The sequence below is a fragment of the Chiloscyllium punctatum genome, chromosome 7 (assembly GCF_047496795.1).
Source record: "Chiloscyllium punctatum isolate Juve2018m chromosome 7, sChiPun1.3, whole genome shotgun sequence".
In the NCBI taxonomy this organism is placed as follows: domain Eukaryota; kingdom Metazoa; phylum Chordata; class Chondrichthyes; order Orectolobiformes; family Hemiscylliidae; genus Chiloscyllium; species Chiloscyllium punctatum.
In genome coordinates this window covers 58,366,822-58,381,528 of record NC_092745.1, presented here as the reverse complement: position 1 = coordinate 58,381,528, position 14,707 = coordinate 58,366,822, and the positions used below count along the sequence as shown (strand labels likewise).

At 39.4% G+C, this 14,707-nt stretch overlaps 1 protein-coding gene across 4 annotated transcripts in view; it reads right to left on the bottom strand.

The window, feature by feature from the left end:
- Positions 1–627: 627 nt before the first annotated feature.
- trmt1l (tRNA methyltransferase 1-like) overlaps positions 628–14,707 on the bottom strand; it is a 76,804-nt gene continuing 62,724 nt past the window's right edge. For all 4 annotated transcript variants that reach the window (XM_072573650.1, XM_072573653.1, XM_072573651.1 and 1 more), the window contains 3 exons: positions 11,837–11,920; positions 9,228–9,354; positions 628–1,647 (listed from right to left, as the gene is read on the bottom strand). In XM_072573650.1, coding sequence (XP_072429751.1) covers positions 1,380–1,647; positions 9,228–9,354; positions 11,837–11,920 — 479 coding nt within the window. In that variant the 3' untranslated portion in view covers positions 628–1,379. The remainder of the gene's footprint in view (positions 1,648–9,227; positions 9,355–11,836; positions 11,921–14,707) is intronic.

Below are 14,707 nucleotides of genomic sequence, written 5' to 3'. Positions count from 1 at the left end.
TTGCATGCATGGGATGAGCTGCCAGAGGAAGTGCAGGAGGTTGGTACAAATATAACATTTAAAAAGGCATCTGGATGGGTACATGAATAGGAAGGGTTTGGAGGGATATGGGCCAAGTGCTGGCAAATGGAACTAGATTAGTTTGGGTTATCTGGTTGGTGTAGATGAGTTGGACCAAAAGGATCTGCTTCCATGCCATACATCTCTATGACTATAATTCTCCATCATTTGAAGATGTGCTTGGCCTCTGTTCTGTGCATGCTCTTGGATGGAATGAAGTCAAGTGCATGTATTTCATTATAACTCCCCGTAATGCTGCATGTTGCCACTTGTTTCACTCTTAAAATTTCATCCACAGGATGTTTTGAAACCTGACTATTCAACATGGCAAGCAATAATATAAAAGTGCCGAAACTGTTCCTAAACATTTTATCAAACATTAGTCTTTGGGTGATTTGTTTGACTTAAAAGTCAGAATAACCACAAAAATATCAAAGCAGGCATGCTTTGATCTTAAAATTGGAATGATCAATAGATGTTTTTGTAACAACTCTAATTGACTTGAGTGAAATATGTAACAAGCATATACAAAAACATGAATTCTCAGCAGTAAAACACTACAGATGCTAATGATTCATTGGTTCAGTTTATCAAACTTTACAATAAGCAGCCCAGGGACAGAAACCAGATATTTAACATCTCACTCACCCTGCACCTTTAAAAACAATAATGGGTGCAAGAACGATACTCAACACAATGTACAACGTTGTTACAATTTGAACAGAACTCTCAATGTGAAAGTTTCTAAGATAGATGCTAAACCAAAAATTGTGTTGATCAGCAAACATGTAAATACTAAAGGAAAAGAACACAATTTATCTCCATTTCAGCTAGCTTCCTTTGTCTTTTAACACACTAGTTGCATTCTAAAACAACTCCTCTACGGTTCAGATGGTATTAACAGGTAGTACAGAGTGAAGTTCCAATTGGAACTTTTTGTCTAGGTGTGTGTCATTTGCAATTATTGCTTCCTCAAAAATTAGAAAACAGTACTACATACCTGATCAGCAAATTCTTAATTGCTGCACTTTCAGCATAAATGAAGTCAAATAAATGAAGTGAAAACATTCTTCATAATATTTAAGCTCAACAGCATCAAGATAAATCTATATCTGTGCACAACTGACAAATAACATATCATGTTCTTTTATACAAAGATTAAAATCAATCTTAAAATCAATTTTACATATTATGAACATTGATCTATGAACCGCCAGAGTTGGCTCTTCAACGGTACAACAGTCAAGTGATAAGCTGCAAATGTGACCTCAATGGAGGGGTATAATGGTTAATTTAGATCATGCAGGGTCAAACTTGATTTATCCTGACTCAGGTTTGACTTCTTCAGCAGGCTGATCAACATGAAGTGCCTCTGGAATTGAAACTTGCACAGGTTCTGAAATAGGTTCTGCTGAAGCATGACTGAGAGTTCCAGGTTGACTGTCAGTATGTGTTGGCAGACTGTACTTCATGAGTATGGCTTTCAATTGTGCAAGTGTGGCATCTGTACGGATTCCTGTTGGATCAAAGTGAGTACGGCCAACACGAAATCCAGCTTGTGTAAGATAGGGTAGAAATTTGTTTATCCTGTAGAAACAATTAGCTTATTTTAAAAACCTCTGGTATACAATATGCAAGAGTAACTCATGAACTGTACAGACCAGGTAGCAACTGTACTACACAAATATGACAAACAGAAAGTAGAAAGGTATTTGGAATGATAAAAATGTTACTCACAATCTGTAGATTTTTAAACATTATAATGTGGTTTCTTTTTATTTCTTAGCCCTTTAACAAGTTGTTAGATAGGCACAAGAAAATTTATAATTTAAATATTGTGAATTATTGTTAGTACCACTTGAAATTGCATGAAATACTTGTATATCCTATGTATGATATTAGATCTTTTCTCCTTGGCACTTGAAGTAAAATGGCTAATTACCCTTTAATTTGAATGAGATACATTTCAGAAAAAGAGCTGGGTTGGGGACAGAACGTGGCAGTTACAGGAAAACACTTACTGAAAATCTTTCTCAAATACCATACTGAATTAAGATTTCTATCAAACTGCATAATAAAAAATGATAAAATTTTATTTACCATTTCCCACGGCCCCACAATACCACAATGCATGGTGTGAAACAAAACTGTGCTACAGTAGGTGTGTGTAATGGAACATATTTGGTATTAAATAATAAAGATGTTTAAAATTTTATACGAGTGGCACTGTGGCTCAGTGGTTTGCACTGCTGCATCTCAGCACCAGGGACCCGGATTCAATAACAGCCTCAGGCGACTGTCTGTATGGAGTTTGCACATTCTCCCAATATCTGAGTGGGTTCTCAGGTTTCCTCCCACAGTCCAAATTTGTGCAGGTCAGGTGGATTGACCATGCTAAGTTGCCCATAGTGTTCAGGGATGTGTAGATCAGGTGGATTAGCCATGGGAAATGCAGGATTACAGGGATTGGGGGGGGGGGGGGGGGGGGGGGGTTGCTCTTCGGAAGGTTGATGTGGTCTTGTTGGGCTGAATGGCCTGTTTCCACACTGTATGGATTCCATAAAATCCTATATTTAAAGATACAAGTAATGGATAGGCAATTCATTAAGAAATAAATAACCAACTCCCACCAAGCACCCTTTGCAACTTTCCCAACACTTCAAAAATGTTCTAAACTCTCTTGCTCTGACAACTTCATTAGGCAAAGTATTTTCTTTATTTCTGGTCCTTTTTAAAAAAAAAACACTTTTTGGCAGTAATTTTGTTCAAAGAGAAAGAACCGGATGGTACAAATATCAAACCTCCTAATCTTTTTGAGTAATCTAAATGCACTGTCAGAAAACAAATGCCGAATTTGGGCAAGTGGAGGAATCATAATTTATTTTGTTTGAAAATTGGGAGCAGAACCAACCTTCAGCAACAACAAATGCGCGAACAGCAAATTTAATGATCTGCTTCTGGGTTTGGACTGAAATATTTCTCACTCAGTCTAACTTTGCTGAAAGTACTCGAGACTGGTTCTTTTATTTTTACTTAAGTTTTGTACAACCATCAGATATTAAATTCTATCCTTTATTCTGCTCCACTTTCTGAAACATATCTCATTCAAATGAGAGAGTACGTGGTGATTTTAGTAAAAGTGAACACTAGAAAGGGGTGCTTGAAATGCGGATGTCATAGAATATATACAAATACTTCATGAAATTTCAAGGGTAACAAAGAATAATCCATGTGATTTGTTGTTCAACATTCTAAACTAGAATACTTCCTGCTTATTAACTACATTCCTCTTATCAGTACAGAAGAGAATTAAAAAACTGTGGAACTCAAGATGTTTCAAAGACAACTAGCAGTTTGGTTACCAATAATTGGGAAGTGCAGTTTTGCACATTTTCAACTTGCAAAGTCATGCTCTTCAGTTATTATTCTGGTATTCCTTCATTGGCTGGAGCATTTGGGTTTTGAAAGGGTCTGTGTGAAGTACATGTAACTACTTACGGTTACATTTACATGCAAAGGATATAAAATATCTTCCTTCATTCTCACTGAAAGATTTTCACATATAGCTTCAACATTAAAAGCTGTGTTATAAATACAGAATCAGCCTCCCAGATAAGTGAGAACTCATTCAATAGTAGTCCTTCTTGACTCAATATGTAAAATATGGCAAAATTGCACACTGATATCTCTGATGCATTGACATTAATCACTAGGGAAACTGAAAATAGCTTGCTATTCGGTCATTTTAAATCAAGTATTTTGGATGTTGCTTACATTTCTGTATGGCAATGGGACACAAAGCTAATTAAAATGGCTCTATTAAAAATAATATATTCAAAAGAAAATTAAGGAAATATTTAAATAATTACATGAAAACAAGTGCATTCAACAAAGGTGAAATGCTGAAAATGTTCTTGTCTTATAAGTGGAATTTTTTTCCAAGTAACAAAGATGTTAGCTAATACTTTCCTTCAATTTGCACTAACCTAAAATGGGAGTTTTGAATGTATTAACATGCTAATGTTAATTCTATGCTAAGCTCATGTAAGAAAAGATTTGATGTTAAAGACAACCAGCACTGAGCATTCTTTAAACAGTTCAACAGTGGTATAAAAGGATAAAAATATGGAACTGAGCCGAAGGAAAGATTAAGTAGGGTCTCAATTTCAGAAAATGGATAAAAATATGGAGGTAAATAAAATAATTTGAATTTTAATCTGGGGTTCTGGAAAACTGGAATCCAAAACAGGTCAGTGAAGACGTCAGAGATGTACGGCACAGAAACAGACCCTTTGGCTCAACTCGTCCATGCCAACCAGATAGCCCAAACTAATCTAGTCCCATTTGCCAGCACTTAGCCCATATCCCTCTAAACCCTTCCTATTCATATGCCCACCCAGATGCCTTTTAAATGTTGCAATTGTACCATCTTCCACCACTTCCTCTGGCAGCTCATTCCCTACACACACAACCCTCTGTGCAACGAAGTTGTCCCTTTTATATCTATCCCCTCTCACCCTAAACCTATGCCCTCAAGTTCTGGATTCCTCCACCCCAGGGGAAAGATTTTGTCTACTTATCCTATATATGTCCCTCATAATTTTGTAAACCTCAATAAGGTCACCCCTCAGCCTCCAACACTCCAAGGAAAACAGCCCCAGCCTATTCAGCCTCTCCCTATAGCTCAAATCCTCCAACCCTGGCAACAGCCTTGTAAATCTTTTCTGAACCCTTTTATGTTTCATAATATCCTTCTGACCGGAAGGAGACCAGAATTGTATGCAATATTCCAAACGTGGCCTAACCAATGTCCTGTACAGCCACATGACCTTCCAACTCCTACACTCAATGCACTGGCCAACAACGGAAAGCATACCAAATGCCTTCGCTATCCTATCTACCTGTGACTACTTTCAGGAACTTAAACTCCAAAGTCTCTTTGTTCAGCAACACTCCCTAGGACCTTACCATTGTTTGTATAAGTCCTGCTAAGATTTGCTTTCCCAAAATGCAGCACCTTGCATTTATCTAAAGTAAACTCCATTTGCCACTCCTCAGCCCACTGGCCCATCTGATCAAGATCCCGTTGTAATCTGAGGTACCTTCTTCGCTGTCCACTACACCTCCAATTTTGGTGTCATCTGCAAACTTACTAATGTGTGAGATAGGAGAAAAGGGCAGATACAGTATTGGGCATAACATAACATGCTCATCAGTAGTGAATATGCTGAAGTTTACAAAGCTGGAGAGTGGGTGGTTGGCCAAAGGAATATTAGAACAATGGAGGCTGGAGCTGAAAAACACAGGGCTTGAGAAGCAGATGCCTGAAATAAAGGCTAAAATAAACTTTTCAATGGAAGGATTAGAAAATCAGCTTGAGGTCAAATAGGATGGAGTGGTTGCAGACAACCAATCATGCACAGCCCAGAATGATGCCGAAAAAGGGACTGATTGCTTCACTGGAAAGGATACATTAGTTTGTAGCATGGGTTTTTTTTTGTTTTATAATTTCATGAGATGGGAACTTCACTAACAAGGAGAGCATACTTGCCTCAAGATGGTAGTGGGTTTTGGTGCATTGTCTTCTTGAACTGCAATCCATGTGGTCTAGGTACACTCACAGCTATATTATTAGAAAGGGAATTCCAGGATATGACCCAGCTTTAGGGAAAGAATATCAATATAGTTGCAAATCAAGATGGGATGTGGTTTGTCGATGGTGATATCTCTACATGTATTTTGCCTTTGCCCTTCTAGGTATCAGAGGTCACAAGTGTGAAAGATGCTGGTGGTGTATGGAATGAACATTTAAGGTGTTAAATGAGATGTCAATCAAACAGGCTGCTTCATTCTCAGTGGAGTTAACCTCGTGTGTTGCTAGAACAACAGTCATCCAGGCCAGTCAAATATTGCACTGCACCCCTGACTTGAACCTTTGGACAAATGTTAGGGGGTCAGGGGATGCGTAATGTGCTGCAGAACTCCCAGCCTCAGATCTGCTCTTCTAAACACTGTATTGATATGGCTGGTCAAATTTAGTTTCTGGTCAATGGTAACCATAGGATCTTGTTAGTGGATAGTCAGTGGTGGTAATGCCATTGAATGTCAGTGAGATGGTTAGATTGTCTTCTATTAGAGATGGTCTCTGCATGGCACTTCTTTGGTGTAAATATTACTTGTCATTTATAAACCTAAGCCTGAATGCTGTCCAGGTCAACATGGTGCATATATACACGGATTGATTCAGTAACTGAAAAGATACAAATGGTACTGAACACTGGGTAATGTTTTTTTAAAATTCATTTATGGGATGAGGGTATCACTGGCTAGGTCAACATTTTTGCCCATCCTTAATTGCCTGGAAGGCAGTTAACAGTTAACCATATTGCTGTGGGTCTGAAGTCGCACATAGACCAGATTAGGTAAGGTTGGCAGTTTTCTAAATCACATTAGGGTTGGGTTTTTCCAACAATCGACATTGGATTTGTGGTCATCATTGGACTCTTACTTTCAGACTTTTATTCAATTCAAATTCCACCATCTGCTGTTGCAGGGTTTGAACCCAGGCCCCTAGAACATTCCCTAGGTTTCTAGATTAACAGACCAGTGATAATTCCACTAGGCCATCACCTCCCCACAATATCCCCAATTCTATTCATAAAGTCATTGAAACAGCTGAATATGGTTGGACCTTGAACATTACTTTGATAAATAGCTGCAACAATGCCCTGGGCTAAGGTGACTGCCTTCCAACAATCAACAGCAACATTTTGGTATTGTTAGCATGAAGCCAGGACTTTATCTTCACAATGATTAAACATTCGTCTCTCCAATTGATACAGTGGTGAATAGATACCTCTGAGTGGCAGATTAATGAAGATGATGTTAAAAAAAAATACTGTTGGTCCCATCCAAGTTGTGTTCAACATGGAGAAGTTCTCATTTGTCAGCTTGAGGGAGGGCAGTAAATGGTGATCAGTGGGAGGCTGACTTGCCTACATTTCACCTGATGCTAGCGATTTCATGGAATTGCAGTGACTGGGAAGAACTTGCAAGGCAACTACTTCCCAACAGTACCACTACCTCTAGTGGGTCTGATTAAACAGCTGGATAGGATATATTGAGGAATTCTGATGAAAGTGTCTGGGACATTGGCTGAAAAATACAATTCGATGATTAAGACTGCTCAACTGCAACTGCTCAAGGGTCTTTAGGACAGGCTTACCAATTTTGTTACAAGTTCCTAGAAGGTAAGAAGGACTTTACATACATAGGTCAATGCTGAATGGTCTGACTAGTTTTATTCCTTTTCAACTTTTCTGTATTTCATACAACTGAATGTTTGCCCAGCCATTTCAGAGGGCCAACTACATTGCTTCAGGTCTGAAGTCACTTTTATGCCAGATCAGATAGAAAAATAGCAGATTTTCTTCCCTGAAGGACATTACTTTAGTTTTCAGAACATTTAGGTTGTGGAAGCTATTGTTTATCAAACATGCATTTATAGATGAATTATCAGTCATCATACAATTTACACAGGAGCTGAAAGGAGTGGCAAAATGTACAACCAGAAGCCATAATTGTATCCATGGAAGCTAAACTCATGTATGAAGACTGTGTTAGTACAAAGTGAGGACTGCAGATATTGGAGATCAGAGTTGAGAGTGTGGTACTGGAAAAGCACAGCAGGTCAGGCAGTATTGGTGGAGGAGAATTGACGTTTCAGGCATAAGCCCTACATTAGGAATGATGCTTGTGGGCTGGGGGCGCTGAGAGATAAATGGGACGGGGCGAAGGTAGCTAAGAATGCAATAGGTAGATGAAGGTGAGGGAGGTGATAGGTCAGAGAGAAGGGTGGAACCAATAGATGGGAAAGGTGATGAACAGGTCAGGAGGGCAGTACCAAGTTGGAGGCTTGGGACTGGGATAATGTAGGGGGAGGGGAAATGAGGAAGCTGTTGAAATCCACATTGATCCCAATGTGGTTGCAGGGTCACAAGGTGGAATATGAGGCATTCTTCCTCCAGCAGTTGGGTGGTAAGGGCATGGCGATAGAGGAAGCCCAGGACCTGCATGCCCTTGATGGAGTGGGAAGGGGAGTTGAAGTGTTCAGCCACGGGGAGGTGGGATTGGTTGGTTGCTGCGGGTGTCTCTGAAACAATCCACAAGTAGGCGTCCTGTCTCCCCGTTGTAGAGGGGACCACATTGGGTGCAACGGATACAGTAGATGACATTGGTGGAGGTACAGGTAAATTTTTGTCAGATATGGAAGGATCCTATGAAGACTGTGCTGCCAAGCAGTTACATCAGGAATTGTGAAGGAGCAAGGATAAAACTTTGGGGGAGTCCAAAGAAAGAAAGATGGAGGTGAGAAAAGAAGTTGGCTACAAATGGTCTGATTTCAATCAAATTGATCAGACTGGAATCAAGCAAGAGCAATCCTGTGGAGCTGAATAAAAATGTGGCTTCGACAAGAATTGTACAGGTAAATATGTCAGGTTTGGAAAGAGGTCATTAGAAGGTTAATACATTAGGGTCACTATGACAAAACACAATTCATGATTCACTAAGGGCTGTTTTGACATAAGTATCATTTTAATAGAGAACTAAAGATGCACTGAACAGCTGTAACTGAACCAGAGTATTTTTCAAATGTGTCATACATTCTCTACTACTTGTTTTAAAATCTAAAAGTGCCCATTCATCAATTAACAATGTAATTCACTGTATCAAAGAAGCAGTCACTTCAACATCACTAAGTCACCGATTGATTGACCCAGAAGTCATCTGATACAAGAACTTGGTTTTAAAATAGATGCATATTGAATACTGAAAGGGGCCTGTATTTAATGCTTAAATTATGCATAAATATAGATTTTGGCTGGAAATCAAATCAAAACTTAATATCCATGATGGCAATATTTATGAATACAGTATTCCATAATTTCTGACTACTTAATAGGACTTCAGGATCAGCCATATAAGTAGACTCCAAAAAGGTTCCTCATTAAAGGAAGAACAGTATTAACTGCTGGCCAATCCTCCATGTGTTCAGCAAACAGAGTTAGCAGACACTCTGCAGTTGTTGGAGCCAAACTGACTGGTGAAAGTTTAATATGGGAGAACTTGAAACTAGACAAAAAAAAGAAAAACCTGCAATGTCTTACTTTGGGATGTTCATTCCTCGAATACTGTGCCGATGGATGCTGTAGTAGAAGGGAGGATGCTCCGTAGGAATGTCTCCTTTCTGACGTTTTGCCGCATTCCCTGATGCTTCACTACTTTTCCGCTTATCTGACCAAGTGGAAATTGGGAACAAGAACAACAAGGAGGTCATTACCATTGCAGCATAAATCCAAACCAAACTCATAACGCATAATGTCACAACAAATAATTGAAAAAGTCATTAACTTTTAAAATAACAACTTCACAATAATAAACTCAATTGACGCAAGTCAAAAGATCAGCTCCAAAATGTTGACTTATTTGCGATTATTGCTCTGTAAAATCATTGCTTACCCATTGGATGCTTTATGCTCGTGTTTGTTTTGGTATCCTAATATGCAATAACATTTAATTAAAATTGGAATAACACAAACTATGACCTAACCTTGATCTTCTGTTTACGACATATTATTACAATGAATTTACAGTACAGATGCAAATTATTTGACCAAGTGATCTATGCTGGTGTTCATTCTAAATGAGTTCCCTCTTGCCAAATTTCATCTCATCCGGTCAGTATATCTTCCAATCTATTTTTTTTTTAAACCTTATGTACTTAACTAGCTTCCCTTCAAATGCATCTATTCCATTAATCATAACTGTTCCACGTGACAGTAAGTTTCAAACCTCTGGGTAAAGAGGTTACTCTGAATTTCCTTTTAGATTTATTTGTGATGATCCTATATTTATTGTTTCTAGTTTTGGTTTTCCTCACAAATGGCAGTACTTCCTCTACAGATACCTTACTGAACTCCTTCAATTTTATCCTTTAGCCTTCTCATTTCTGGAAAAGAACTCCACCTATTTGGACTAAAGGATCTGCAGGCAGTTACTTAGCATTTTTAGTGTTTCTAAGATACTAAATCATCCCAAAGCATTTTAAAATGTTAGCAACACTTCACTATGCCATGCAAGGAGATATTAGAAAATATAATCAATAGCTTGGACAAAAAAATGTAGGTTTTAAAGAGCAGAGGTGGTATGGAGGCAGAAAGGGTATACTGGAGAACAACAATGCACAAGAATCGAACCCTAGACATATCTAGAGACAGACACTGTTGGTTGGAATAGTGGCTAAAATCCACCATTAATTGAGTAATAGCTAAGTTAGGTTGTGAGGCTTAAATTGCTTACTTAAGAGTCACGTTTTGGTTGCTACATGCAATAAAGTTTAAATAATGCCTTCAGTAATTGATTGAGAAATTTATTAATAAGTAGCTGAATTGAAGATAGCTTGTGGTAACTTAGCCACAAGAAGATCACAAACACAGATATAGATTTGCAGTGGATAATGTTAACTCTCTCCTGAATGGCTGTGAGGAAACAAACAACTGAACTTTTGGAACAAGCTAAAGAGGGCTGGAGGGTTCCATCAATTGATGTGTTTTTTACCTTCCTATGAAACACCACAATTTCTTCAAGGCTTTTTTTATTATTCAGTGCCAGACAGTCAACTTTAACACAGATTACAGAACTATGAAGTTACAATTATAGCTGAAAATACTTTTGATATTAAGCATCATAGAAAAGCCATTGTCCACACTCTGGTTTACCTGCTACCTTGACTCTCTGCCAGAACCTTTACAAGATACAACCACTATATATTAAAATAGTCAAATCAGTGGTTTATCAATTTCTTGAAGAAAACAATGCAGTATATTTTTCTTACCTCTAACTATTCTCACTCCACAGCCTGCTGATTGAAATCATATCCACCATTTTAAACATTCACTTTTTCCACTACTGATGCACAGTGACAGCAATGTGTACCAAATAAAAGATGCACTGTAGCAATTCAGCAAGACTCCTTCAAGAGCACCTTTCAAACCTGCAATCTCTAACACCTAGACAGAAAAGGTAACAGATGCACTGGGCAATAATCAGCCACACACCATCCTGACTTGTAACTGTATTACAATTGTAATTACAACTATAATTAAAAACCTGAAACTCACTTTTTAATTGCATGGTGGGTGTATCAAAACCAGATGTACTGCAGTGGTTCAAGGCAGTGGCTCACTATCACATTATCAATGCAATGATGAATAGGCAAGAACCTTGCCAGCAATGTTCACATTCCAGGAAAGAATAAGAAAAATCTCAAGTTTTGAAGGTAGTTTTGTATCTTAGACAGAAGAACAATCTCTGGAATTTATACATTCTCTCCTGATTTTTACTATTCACTCAATCCATTCAATACTACTGATAATGGAGATTCAACCTGCATTACATTACAGTGAAGTGTGGAGGGGGCATCATTTATGCAATAGTTTGGGGTGTGGCGAGAGAAAAAGTTGTGGGGCAGGGATTGAAGTTTTGGGGGAGAAAGGATGTTGAAAGTTTGGATTAAGTGATCAGGACTCCAATCCCACCCCGCAGGACTGCATAAAAGCTGCCCCCTCAACCCTTCACTTCAGCTGTGATGAGTCATCTAGTCTCAAAACGTTAGCTTATTTTCTCTCCATGAATGCTGCCCAACCCGCTGTGATCTCCAACATTTTGTTTTCACTGCTTTACATTACCATCAAATTACATTCAATTTAATACTTACCAAGCCCAGAATAAGTTGGAGTGGTTGTATCTTCAACTCCAGCTTTATGAGAGGCTGATGTTTTGATAACAACTCCACTTTCCTCTACAGAAAATAAAAGCAGCACTCAAATGACCATTGACAATTTCACTGAGCATTGATTCATTTTGCGCACTAATACCCTTATGAAGTAACCTAGTGATATACAATGTGGATCATACAATAGGGTGGATACAGTTCAATTTGCCACGCAGTGTCATAATGCAACTGTACACTGCTAAAAATTCCTTTTATTTAAAAAGCATCTTTCATCATGACTTCAGGATGTTGCAAAGTGATCTACAGCATCTCAAGTACTTTTGAATTGCAATCATAATTACAAAAGTAGGGAAAATGATCATTATAAGCTCCTAAAACCAATAATAAACATCATCTGGTAATTATTATAAGTAATAGTGATTGTGGGAATTAAGATGTTTGGACTCAAAAGTATGTGGCAGCTTGATGGGCAATTTGTCACCATTTTGAATGCTTGGTTGCATAATTCCTCCGAGTTAATAATGCCACTGCTGCTGTGCTGCAAGTAAAGTTTCAGTGTTTTTTGTAATGGAGCCAGGCCATTCACAAGGGACATTAGAAAACAATTTCTTATATGAAGAATGGTAGAAGTTTGGATCGCTCTCCTGCATAAAGCAAAGTGTTAACTAAATGAATATCTTAGGGGAGATTCAAGATGGTTGGTGATCCAGTTGGTCTGCCATGCTGAATGCACAAGAACCCAGACAAAATGGTGCAGTCACCTCCCTTTCTTACCAATTGTGGTAAAAATCGGTAGTTTTGGACCCCCAGAATTGCTGTATATCAGTTTAAATGAGTAAGGAAAATGACTAAGGGAAAAGGACCATGAGGATTGCAACCAGCAAGGCATTCCCCTGCAACAATGGACACGCCCACAGCTACAGCATCAGCCTCCACAAGCGCCCCAGGGGACTTATCTGTGGAGCAGAGCCTGGCCTTGCAGTTTGTGAAAATCCGAGAGAAGATTGATTCAGTGATGGACGAGACTCGGACCAGGCTGGAACTGATCTCGGCCACGCTGCAGAAACATGACCAGGAGACCCAGCATCTCGGACAGTGTGTCATGGAGGTACAGCAGCAGATCGTGGCTTCCAAAACAGTGGCAGAATCCTCGGCGGGTTGGGAACTGCAGGTATGGGCTTTAGTAGAGCAGATCAACGACCTCAAAAATCAAGGCCTTCGGAAGAACATTTGCCTGATTACGTTGCCAGAACAGGAAGGCGGCGGCCAGCTAGTCAGCTTCTTGGAGGAATGGCTCCCCCAGTTTTTGAAGCTAGAAGTCGGGCAGGTCGGATCGAGTGGGGCCACTGGGTCACAGTGCATAGGCCTGGGTCAGACCAGCAGCCCTGCATGGCCCTAGTGCAACTCCAGACTACAGAGATAAACAAATGGTGCTGGAAGCTTCTAGAGCACTGGGGAAGGATTTACAGGCTCTGATATACAAAGGATCACGAATTATGTTGTTCTAAAGACTTTTCTGTGGCCGTGATCTGCAAGAGGAAGGTCTTTCAGGAGGTAAAAAGGAGGCTGAGGGGCTTGAATATTCAATACTCTGTAAGCTATCTGGCAATATTACGTTTCAGCAATGAAGGGTCAGTGTTTAACTTTGACTTACCAGAAAAGGCAAAGGACCTCTTGGACACTTTAAAATAGACTGGCTGGCTCAAATAATATGGACAATAGTGTTCACTTTGTTTTCTCTTTAGTTTGCCTGGTTTTGTTTTTGTTTAAAAATACGTGGGGTCCCTTTTTAATCCCTTTCTCTCTATTCTCCCTTCTTCCTCCCCTCCCATTACCTTTTATTTTTCTATCATTTCCTTTTCGTTTCTCTCTCTGAGTACGGGATGGGGGAGGTGGATGGGATTGTATTTTTTTAAAACCAGGATGAGACGGATTGCATGCCCACTTTTAATTTTCTTGTTGTAAGATGTGTGTAATTTAAAAAAAAATTATTTTGCCTGGGCTTGGTGCATGGCTTCAGATGGAAGGAGCCATGGAGGGGTTAGTGGGTAATATGAGTAGCCTCCATGGGCAAGGGGAAAAGTCTTCTCTTATTTACGTTATATGTTGGTTCATTGTAGAAGTAGTTGCTAGAAGTTTTGATTTGGTAGTTTTTGTAGTTGTATTTTCAAGTTTATACGAAGTGCTTACTGTTTTCACTCAGTGTGCTATAAATGGGTTCGCCCTCCCACGGTGGGGGCGGGGGGGGTCAAGGACTGTTCTGGACGGCTATGGCTAACCGTTCGTTTAAATGGTGCACCTGGAATGTTAAGGGGAGTCATTCACTCATTAAGAGAAAAAAGATACTTTCAAGCCTTAGAAAAGAAAGGGTCGATGTAGCCTTGCTGCAAGAAACACATCTAACTGATACGGAGCAGTTACAGCAGGGAGGGTTTGGCTGGTTGTTTTTCTCATCCTTTAATTCAAAAAGTAGAGGAGTTGCTATAATTATCCAGAAGAATTTCCCATTTAAGCTGTTAGACCAAATTAAGGATGAACATGGGCAATTTATGATTCTTAAAGCTTTAATACATGCAGAGGAGTACGGGATCTTAAGACCATAAGACATAGGAGTGGAAGTAAGGCCATTCGGCCCATCGAGTCCACTCCGCCATTCAATCATGGCTGATGCGCATTTCAGCTCCACTTACCAGCGTTCTCCCCGTAGCCCTTAACTCCTCTAGACAACAAGAATCTATCAATCTCGGCCTTGAAGACATTTAGCGTCCCGGCTTCCACTGCACTCCGTGGCAATGAATTCCACAGGCCCACCACTCTCTGGCTGAAGAAATGTCTCCGCATTTCTGTTCTGAA